Raw genomic sequence first — 10,698 nt, 5'->3', positions numbered from 1 at the left:
ATTTGGCACTATACCAATCCATTCGGCGCTAAATCACCCATTTGGCACTATACCAATCCATTCGGCGCTAAATCACCCATTTGGCACTGAATCAACCCAGTTGGCACTAAATCACCCATTTGGCACTGAATCAACCCAGTTGGCACTAAATAACCCATTTGGCGCTAAATAACCCAGTTGGCACTGAATCAACCCATTCGGCACTAAATAACCCATTTGGCACTGAATAACCCACTCTGCACTAAACCCGGCGCCAACACCCACCCGCTCCGCCATATCACAACCCGCTCGCCGCCAGAATGGACGCCGAGTCAAAACCGTTGAAAAAACTCCTCAACCGCATCAGCGGCCAGCCCGTGTCGTACATCTCCAAGTCCAAATACACGTTTGGACGCACGCTCGGCGCAGGCTCGTTCGGCATCGTCCGCTACGCCCGCGACAACGGCTCGGGCGAGGACGTGGCCGTCAAAATCATCCTCAAAAAGGCGCTCAAGGGCAACGAGCAGATCGTCATCGACGAGCTCGAGCTCCTCCAGCTGCTCAGCCACCCGCACATCGTCGGGTTCCGTGACTGGTTCGAGTCGCGCGACAAGTTCTACATCGTCACGCAGTTGGCCACGGGCGGCGAGCTTTTCGACCGCATCGTGCAGCAGGGCCGGTTCACGGAGCACGACGCGTCCGTGGTCATTGTGCAGATGCTCGAGGCCATCCAGTACTTGCACGCGCGGGACATTGTGCACCGCGACATCAAGCCCGAGAACGTGTTGTACTTGAACAAGGAGCCGGGCTCCAACATCGTGTTGGCGGACTTCGGCATCGCCAAGAAGTTGCAGAGCCTGGACGAGAAGCTCCAGTCCAGCGCAGGCCTGTTTGGCTACGCGGCGCCCGAGGTGATCATGGGCACGGGCCACGGCAAGCCGTGCGACATCTGGTCGCTAGGCGTGGTGACGTACACGATCTTGTGCGGCTACTCGCCGTTCCGTGCGGAAAACGTGCAAGACTTCGTGGCCGAGGTGCGCCACAACAACGCGGTGATCTTCCACGCGGACTACTGGAAGGACGTGTCCAAGGACGCGCGGCGCTTCATCGTCAAGGCGTTGCAGTTCAACCCGAGCCTGCGGTCCACGGCCACGGAGCTTTTGAATGATCCGTGGTTGCTTGACGTGGCGTCGCAGCACCGCCACGCGGACTTGTTGCCGAACTTGAAGCAGAACTTCGACGCCAAGGGGAAGTTCCGCCAGGCCATCGAGATGGTCAAGTTGGCCAACAAGATCAAGCACCTCAAGGCGCTCCAGGAGGACACGGACGACGACCCGCACGAAATCAACTTGTTTGGCGAGGAGGGCCTCGTGTCCGCCAGCAACTGCCCGTCCTCAGCGCTGGCCAGCGAGGGAGAGTTGAGGGAGAAGACCACGGGCTCCGTGCGGTCGCCGCTCTTCAGGTGGAACATGTTTGCGCAGGCGCTCCAGGACGCAGGCGGCCAGGACCGCGACGCGTCCAAGTCCTCGTTGACCAGCATGCCGCCTGTGCGTCGCGCCACGGACGGCGCGACGGGCCGCGGCAAGTTGGCCACGAGTGCGTTCCAGCAGTTGGTGGAGGTGGCCACGCAGAACAAGCAGCGCGTCTCGGAATACGAGGAGGAGTAGGTGTGCGGCCTGTGATGGTGCCAGTGCTGGAAGAAGTTCGAGAGGTTTCTGAGGTTCCATGGGGACTAAAAGTTACAGAGTTTCTAGAGCTATATGAGGTTCTAGGTCTCAGAGGTCCTAGAGAATCAAGACTTTCAGAGTTTAGAGGTTTCAGAGGTTCGAGGGTCAAGAGGCTCAAGGCCTCTGGAGGGCCAAGCTGATGTTGAGCTTTCACAAGATTAAGGTAATCTTGAGGGTTCGCGTATCAAGATAATCCTAGGTTTCAGAGGATCAAGATAATTTAAGTTTTCAGAGGATTTATAGTTTTCAGAGGATCAAATACCAAGCTTTCAGAGGATCAAGAGTTTCTAGAGCTATATGAGGTTCGAGGTTTCAGAGGTCCAAGAGGATCAAGAGTCTCCTATTTCAGAGGTTTTAGAGGTTCGAGGGTTCCAGAGGGTCAAGATCTCTGGAGGTCCAAACTGATGTTGAGCTTTCACATGATCAAGATAACCCCTAGGTTTCAGAGAATAAAGAGAATCTAGAATTCTCATGAGGTTCAAGAGGATGATGATAATCTAGATGTTTCAGACGATTTGAAGGTCTTGAAGGATCAAAATAATCCACAGATTTCAGTGGATCAAGTTGGGATAGATTAGATGTTTCAGACGTCTCGAAGGATCAAGGTATTCTGGAGCTTTCATGAGGTTCAAGAGGTTTCAGAGGAGCAAGCTAATCTAAAGGTTTCAGACTATCTAGAAGTCTCACAGGATCAAGATAATCTAGAGGTTTCAGACTATCTAGAAGTCTCACAGGATCAAGATAATCTAGAGGTTTCAGACTATCTAGAAGTCTCACAGGATCAAGATAATCTAGAGGTTTCAGCGATCAAAATGATTTATACCTTTCAGAGGATTAAGACTTTTCAGAGCATCAAGGTAATCTTGAGGGTTCACGGGTCAAGATAATTTAAAGGCTTCAGAGAATCAAGATAATCCAATCTTTCAGGGGATTTATAGTTTTCAGAGGAGCAGAATAATTTGGAACTTCCAGAGGATCAAGATAATCCCTAGATTTCAGAGAATCGAGATAATTTGAAGCTTGCAGAGGATTTATAGTTTCAGAGGATCAAGATATTATCAACAGTTTTTAGCGGTACATGAAGCTCTGGGTTTTAAGAGGTCCGGGAGTACCAAGAGTTTCAGAGTTCAGAGGTTTCAGCGGTTCGAGGATTCAAGAGGCTCAGGATGTCCAAGCTAATCTTGAGCTTTCACAGGATCAAGATTACCCCTAGGTTTCAGAGGATAAAGATAATCCATAGGTTTCAGAGAATCGAGATAATTTAAAGCTTTCAGAGGATTTATAGTTTTCAGAGGATCAAGATATTCCGGAGCTTTTATGAGGTTCGAGGCTTGAGATCATCCTTAGGTTTGACGGATCAGGGTAATCTTCAGGTTTCAGGCAATCAAGCTAATCCAGAGGTTTGTGACAATTTTGAGGTTGCAGAGAATCAAGATAATTTGGAGTTTTCATAGAATCAAGAAAATCTAAAGGTTCCAGAGGATCAAGAAAATCTGGAGGTCTCACAGGATCAAGAAAATCTAAACGTTTCAGAGGATCAAGGTGTAAAGCATTCAAAGGATTTAGAGTTTTCAGATATTCAAAACAATATCAAGCTTTCAGAGGATCGAGAGTTTCTAGAAGTCTCGGAGAATCTAGTCTAGATGTTTCAGAGAATTTAGAGGTCTCAGAGGATCTAAAGGTCTCACAGAATCAGCTTCATTCGCTTCATTAGTTCACAGGCACGACAGCGGCCAAGACCAAGAAAAGAAAGAATTACCACAAGGGATATGCGCCGGACCAGAAACTAGCAACGTGGGATATTATGGGCGCAATACCAAGTGCGGACGGCTACATCGAAAAGAGCCCGGCACATATCCGTGGAGAAACAATAAGGCGGAAAGATTATAACGAAACAATACGAGTGCCAGGTGGAAAGATTACACACTTCCGAAACAGGAAAGTGTAAAGAACGAGGCTCTTCAACTTCTTGAAAAGCCGCATCATACCGCGTGGTTTTCCGACGAGCCCAAGTCAAAAGCCCTGGGCCGTCTTTGGAAGCACCTTTCGCTGCGAGGAAAATGTGGGGCCTGCATGCACTGGCGTGGCCAGGTGCTCAATGCTTTTCCCCGCGGAAAGTCATGCGGTCTCTCCCCTAGTTTACTTTAGAGTTTGGGAGAGAGGAGAAATCGAACCACACGTGGCTAATCCTTCTCAGTTTTTGCTTGGTGGCAGCGTGCGTTTTCGCGACCCACCTCAACTCCCCATGGCCGCGCATTTTGCGCTTTTTGCACTTGCAGCTTTGTTGACTCCGTCTCGGTTTTTCTTGAACGCCGGTGTTTGGAGATCTGGTCATGTCCACGTACAATAACCCGTTCGGTCCTTGGCGAATGCATATACTGAGGCCCTGTATGCCTGTGGAAGCGGCCTTTTGGTTATCACATGGCGTTGCCAGCACTGGTCCCCGCAGCCCCGCCCTCCCTGTATGCAAGCCCAGAATCCCCGTTCCGGTTGCAATGGCACGTGGTAGTGCACACTGGGTTCCCTGCCGCTCCCCATTCGTCCTCTGTCCCCCACGCTCCGGCATGGTGGTGTGCATCTGCTAGTAAGTCTTGGCCGATGCGTAAACCGAGGAGATTCTTTCGGGAGTATCTGAAAGCTTAAATTGAGCGAGCACTTTACATTCCCGGGAGCCGGATCCAGCCCGTCGGCGGAGTTGGTGAAAATTGTGTTCGTCATTAGATCAAACAGGCTCTATAAATGTATAAAAAACAAAAGAAAATCAAACAACATCAACGGCATCAGCATCTGGAGTGGTGAACCAGCACCATATCCGCATCCGTGAACAAAACACACCCGTATCCAAATCAAGCAAATCATATAGTGGACATCAAAATCATAGCGTCATTCTAGCCTGTGCGGGCTGTCAAAGCCCTCAAGCCCCCGTACAAGCGGCCCCCAGGCTTTTCATAAACACGTAGCAGCTGGCCCCTTGTAGGCCAAAAAAGGCACACGTCCCGCTTAGAAGTCAATGTTGGGCATCAACTCGGGCGCAAGCCCCAGAAGCAAAGGGTCGTTCAAGCTGTGGTCATTCAAGCTGTAGTCCGTAGCGTACTCGTTCTGCGTCTTGAACAAGTCGGGCAACACGTCCATGTTGGAAAACATCTGGTTCTCGTTGATCGGGTCGACGGCCAAGGTGAAGTCCAGGGAGATTTTCGAGTCGCCCATCGCGAAGTGGAAATCGCTGGTGGGCATCACCTCGGGCGAGATCATGGCCGAGCCGTTCAAGGGCGAGATGTCCTCAATGGAGGCGGGCGAGATGTCGTATGTGTTGGGGTATTCAACCTGCTCGTTGGCTGGGGCGGCCGCCGCAAGCACCGAGTCGGTGGACGGCATTTCCTGGCGGTTGACGAAGAAGTCGAAGTTGCGCAGGTGCGAGAAGAGCGAGCCGGCCGCCGCGCCGTATGTGCTCAAGTTGGGCACCAGAATGGCACGCGTGTTCAAGCCCAGGTACGCGTCGAGGTCGTCGTCCAAGCGGAGGTCGTTGAACAAGTTCAACTGGGGCGACGCCATGTCGTGCGTGGTTCTCTTGGGCGAAGGCATCATGTCCTCTGCATGCGTGCGTTTCTGGCCGGAGCCGGGCGACGCAAAGAGGGCAGTTTGCGGAGGCGTCAAGTACAGCTCAGGCAACTCAAAGGGACAGGGTTCCTCTGAGAGCTGCGGCGTGGTGGCTGCAGGCGCCATGCTCAAAGGGGCAGGCTCAGAGACCGGGCCTAGGCCCGCCACAGAACCCGAGGTGGAGCCGTGCTCCAGTCCCCCAACGGCAAGACGCTCGGAGTCAGCCAATAAGCTCACGCTGGAGGGCTTCCGCGCAGGCGTCTCGCCCGCATCCATGGCGTCCTTTTCCTTCTCCAAGAATTCCCAGCACATGTCTCCGTATGTCTTGGGAGTGAGGCCAATGATGCTCTTGAACACGCGGTGGAAGTGCCACGCAGACAACTTCGACTTGGTGGCAAGCTCCTTGAAGCCCAACACCCCGCCGCGTCTCTTCTTGCCGCCCTTCTTCTTGGCACCCCCGGAGCTGCTGTCGTCGGATCTGGGACTGCTTCCTGCAGACGCGCCCGGGCCGTTGAAGATCGACATGGCCGCGGCCAACGCAAGGTGGCGGCACGCCAAGTCAATGAGGCGGTAGTGCTCCGAGTCGTTTTTGGAAACGGCGCCCGCCAAGGGTTTCAAGGAGGTCGCGGTTTTGTTTGAGAACGCGTTGGCAGGTACCGACATGCGGCGCTGCACGGAGCTCTGGCACATGATGTTTTCCTTGATGGTCTCGGTGACCTTGTTCTCGTCGTCGTCAAGCAAAGGGGGCACAAAGCCGATCATGGCGTTGATCTCCTTGACCGTGACCAAAAGGAGGTTCACGTCAATGGAGGGCACCAGCATGGGGTCACATGACTTGCAGGGCGAAAAGCCCAACCGGGCAGCGTCGTTGGGCGACTCCACGAACTTGATTTCCAGATGCAATTCCGTGATGGGGTGGGCGTCGCAGTCCGGGCGGCAGAAATAGGAGTTGATTTTGTTGCACACCACAAACGAGCCGGCGGCAAATGGGTCCAGAAACTGGTACGCTCTCCATTTGCTTTCATCAGTAGAGTAGACCATTGTGAAGATTTAAGAAGTTATAGTGATTTACTGGGTAGGGGGTTTAGCGTGAGTGTCGGTAGCAGGAAAACAAGGTCTGTAGACGGCAGAATGGTGATGTGCGAAAAAGGCAGCCAGGGGGAAATGGTGGTTTCTTAAATACGCTGAGAATCTGGGACAAAGATGGGTGACGATTGTGCACAAACGTCACAAGCTGCACATGCGCAATATTCTCCGCTGCGGGCAAATTGAACAAACCCAGAGGCCTTAGCCCTGGGTGCGCCGCCGTGCATGCTGCATCCCTGACGCAATGCAGACCGCACCCTCCTGCACGGCGCCGCACCGCCTCTGGATTAGGAACCGCGGGCTCCCTGCCCTATTTGGGATGCAGATTATCAGATCTATCCCGGGCGCCGCTTTCCTGAAGGAGTGCCCCTTCATGGCAGTTGTTTGTTATTATTCATTCCGGAACGTGCCTTGCTGTAGCCTGCCAGCACAGCTGTAGCACAGTGCTGCCTGCTGGCCGGATTCCAGACACTTGCACAATTTGGCTTTCGCATATGTGCAAGTCTTACACCAGACCCAGCCCATCCCCTATACGTCACCACGCGAATTGCGGAATTGCGCGGGAGTCGTGCGCCGGCGCGCAAAGTGCGGGTCACGTGACCGACCCCACCGCCCGGGCCAGGCCCTTCCTCATTCCCATCCCCCTACGTCATTGCGAACACCATCATTCATGCCCACCCATATTGGCGATTCCGACATCATGCTAATCTTCAAGGTGCTCTGTGTTTTCCATGTCATTTTTCGTGCCGGTGCCCAAACCTCGGACGGTGGAGAAAAGACGGTGGAGAAAATTCTGGGGGCATGGGGAGACGAGTATTTTGCGCGTGGTGTTGAAGGGGTAAATTCCCAGCAATCAACCGAAAGTTAGACTTTGCGTCTTTGAACAAGTCTCAGTATGGACTTCCGGCCATGAGCTGGGGCGAGTGCGAAAATGATGTAATGGTTATTCTCGTACTCTCTTTTTTGCGAGCATGGCATGACCACTACGTCAGCGTCAGTACATGCCAAACAAGCTTTGGGCAAGTAACCGCTTTTCCCCTACGGCCACCAATTCACACACACACACAAGGCCAATGAGGAAACGTCCAAACCAAGACGATAGCCCCCTGTTGCAGTGAACAGTATTGGACACCCTCACCGCGTATTTGAGATGCACTGGGCACTGGCAAAACCTGCCCGAGCAGCAGTGTGCGCATGTTGTGTGCAGGCCGCCTCAACGAACAATCGTGAAGGAAAGTACCCGCCGTGTCTCGCCCTGAAAAGCATCTCCAAATTGGGTGTTTGCACACTCAGTCCACAACTCGAGGCGGCATTTTCAGTTTTCGCCTGGTGGCTGCTTGTGCGAGCACATCAAGAGCAGAAGGGCGACCATTGGTACACCTTGCGTGAGAGTCCATACTTGTACAGACGTGTCTCAGGCTGGATGTGAAACTGACTCAGATTGCTTCTTTCTTTTGTTGGATTGATCTCGGGCTTCACTCGCCACAAGGCTAATTCCGGAGAGTTGGAGCCGGAATTAGCCCGCATTTTCTTACATCCCATGGCGCATATCCGCTGCCTCTGTGCAGGCCTGGGAGGCCCGCCGCGAGCTCGGATGCATCCGGATCCGGGCGACGGCTGTGGTTTCCTGTGCACCGTTTCGAACGGGGCTAAATTAAGGAGGCCGGGTGTCTGGGCATGCCGCTCGATCCTAGATAAGGTATAACTTGCCGCGCTGGCTATCAGAGTGGTGGCCTCGGATAAAAAGGGCCAGTTGTGAAAAACATGTGTCATTCACATTGTGGGCAAGCCGTATTGCGATGTTTGCTACTACCGCAGAATATTCTAGTTTAAAGTGGTTAAAGTTTGAGGCAGGGGCACATTCCAGGAGATTGCGAAGGCCCGAGACTCGAAAAGACTAAAAGGATATCACAACAGATGAAATGCCGCTGATGCTTTGTAATCAAATAGGGGCAGGATCATTCGCCTCGAAGCCGTACACCCAAGTATGGTCTTTCGCGAACATTCGCGACACCAAGTTGAGATCGCTTCGGAGATCCGCCAGTCGAGGCTAAAAATAGAACAGGGGGCGGAATGACGGCTCGATGAAGACCATTTCGTTTCTGGGGATCCGAGACCGCGGATTTCTTGAGAGTGCTCCATTCGCCTGGTTCTTGCCAAGAGGCCCCTCCCGTGCGGGCTCAGTAGCGAGGAGCCTTACCAGATCTAAATGCTCTGTGCGTCACGCCTGGCGCATGCGCATAAACGTGGGAATTGCGCGCCTCACCTGTGGCGAAGGCTGTCTCACATTTGCATGCCGCGATGCTGCAGCGGATGACGTCAAAGCCGTTGGCTGGGGGCCTGGCCACGCTTACAGATAACAAGTCCGTTCAGTTGAGGATAATCATGCTGTTGCCGGATTAACTGGACATGCAAGATCTGACTAAGCATAGTTTTGCAGAGCGGCGCCCCAGATCCCGTCTCTCTGTGGGCGCATGTCGTTGGGCCCGCGTATGGTGAGCCCGCGCATTTGCAAGCCTGCGCCCCACCGTGCCTCGAGAGACGCATACTCAAAAATTTCTCACGCGGGATTCGAGTCTCTATGCGCACACACTGAGATTTCGCGCAAGCGAGCAGCAGCAGACATACCCGAAACCCAGCACCAAATGGCGCAAACAAACCACCACCCCGATACCAGCAAAGACGCTGCTTTGGACACGCAGTTCGGGTGCCACCGGCATGAGTTTGTGGTGCCCACCTTCCTGTCGTTGGGCGTGAGCTCGCCCGCGTTCGGCGCCGCAGACCCGGCGATCTACTTCTGCGGAAACTCGCTAGGACTCATGCCGAAAAGCACGCGGCCGGCAATCGAGGCCGAGTTGCAGGCGTGGGGGGAGCGTGCCGTGGAGGCACATTTCAACCACCCGGACGGAAACAAGACCATGTGGATGGATATCGACTTGCCGCTCGTCGATCTCCTAGCACCCATCGTAGGGGCCAAGCCCACGGAAGTGGCGGCCATGGGCTCGCTCACGGCCAACCTCAATGCGCTTTTGGTGTCCTTCTACAAGCCCGGCGGCCGCCGCACGAAGATCTTGATGGAGAAAAACGCGTTTCCCTCCGATTACTACGCGCTCTTGAACATGGTCAAGATGCACGGCCACGACGAGTCCCACTTGATCCAGCTCGACGTGCCGGCCGGCGAAACGTACCTCCAGACCCAGCGTGTGTTGGACGCCATCGAGCAGCACCAAGACGAGCTTGCACTCGTGCTTTTGCCCGGCATCCAGTACTACACCGGCCAGTTCTTCGACATCGGCACCATCACCCAGTATGCGCAGCAGAGAGGGGTGCCTGTGGGCTGGGACTTGGCGCACGCCGTTGGAAACGTGGTGCTTCGTTTGCACGAGTGGAACGTGGACTTTGCGGCGTGGTGCTCGTATAAGTACCTCAACTCGGGCCCCGGGGCTATCGGCGGCATCTACGTGCACGAGCGGTACACGCAAAACAACTGCAGCGACAGCTTTGCGCCGCGCCTCGCCGGGTGGTGGGGCAACGACGCGGCGCAGCGGTTCCAGATGTTGGAGCACTTCGACCCGATCCAGTCCGCGCTCTCGTACCGCCAGCTGAACCCCAGCGTGATTGACTGCGTGGCGTTGCAGAGCTCGCTCGAGATTTTCAAAAAGGCGGGGGGCATGGGCGAGCTCCGCAAGAAGAGCGAGGCGTTGACGGGCCACCTCGAGGCGTTGTTGGTGCGGAGCCGATACTGTCTTTCTGCCGGGGCCCCCGGGGCTGCGTTTGGTTTCCGGATCCTCACCCCGGCCAGCCCTGCGGAGAGGGGGTGCCAGCTCTCGTTGCTTTTCCAGCCGCACGCCGACGACCCGGCGCAGAACGTGATGGAGCAGGTGCACCGGTACTTGCATGAGCACGCCATCATCTGCGACGAGAGACGGCCCGACGTCCTCCGGCTTGCGCCGGTGCCTCTCTACAACACGTTCCGGGAGGTGTCGATTGTTGTGGCCCGCTTGGAGGAGGCCTTGGGCCAGATCGAAAAGCGCCGGGCTTGAGGGGGGCGTCGCTGGCCGGTTCTATAGATACTGTGATAAACATCCGCCGAGATGGCCGGACGACTGGACTGGGTCTGCCGTGCTCCGGAGACGGCCGGTAGCCGGGAATACGAGAGCGGTGACTACGTAAATGGTGACTAGGTAAATGGTGACTAGGTAAATGGTGACTACGTAAATGGTGACTAGGTAATTAGTGACTACGTAAATGGTGGCTAGGTAAATGGTGGCTAGGTAAATGGTGACTACGGTAAATGGTGACTAGGTAA

General features: G+C 54.4%; 3 protein-coding genes across 3 annotated transcripts; 2 read left to right on the top strand and 1 right to left on the bottom strand.

The window, feature by feature from the left end:
* Window positions 1-299: 299 nt before the first annotated feature.
* CMK2 (calmodulin-dependent protein kinase) lies at window positions 300-1,646 on the top strand (the record flags this gene model as incomplete). Its single annotated transcript, XM_018854256.1, has 1 exon — window positions 300-1,646. One exon carries the CDS (start codon window positions 300-302, stop codon window positions 1,644-1,646), a length of 1,347 nt encoding a protein of 448 aa, XP_018711249.1.
* A 3,717-nt stretch (window positions 1,647-5,363) lies between these two features.
* Window positions 5,364-6,344, bottom strand: ADAEC (Adaecp; the record flags this gene model as incomplete). The annotated part of the gene is made up of 1 exon (XM_018854621.1): window positions 5,364-6,344. A coding segment is annotated over one exon (981 nt), but the record flags the coding sequence as incomplete, so codon positions are not given.
* Window positions 6,345-9,034: 2,690 nt separating this feature from the next.
* On the top strand, window positions 9,035-10,432 carry METBIDRAFT_79012 (kynureninase; the record flags this gene model as incomplete). Its single annotated transcript, XM_018858985.1, has 1 exon — window positions 9,035-10,432. One exon carries the CDS (start codon window positions 9,035-9,037, stop codon window positions 10,430-10,432), a length of 1,398 nt encoding a protein of 465 aa, XP_018711247.1.
* Window positions 10,433-10,698: the final 266 nt, after the last annotated feature.

This window comes from Metschnikowia bicuspidata, assembly GCF_001664035.1.
Source record: "Metschnikowia bicuspidata var. bicuspidata NRRL YB-4993 chromosome Unknown METBIscaffold_4, whole genome shotgun sequence".
Lineage (NCBI taxonomy): Eukaryota > Fungi > Ascomycota > Pichiomycetes > Serinales > Metschnikowiaceae > Metschnikowia > Metschnikowia bicuspidata.
This window is presented reverse-complemented; position numbering and strand designations above follow the sequence as displayed.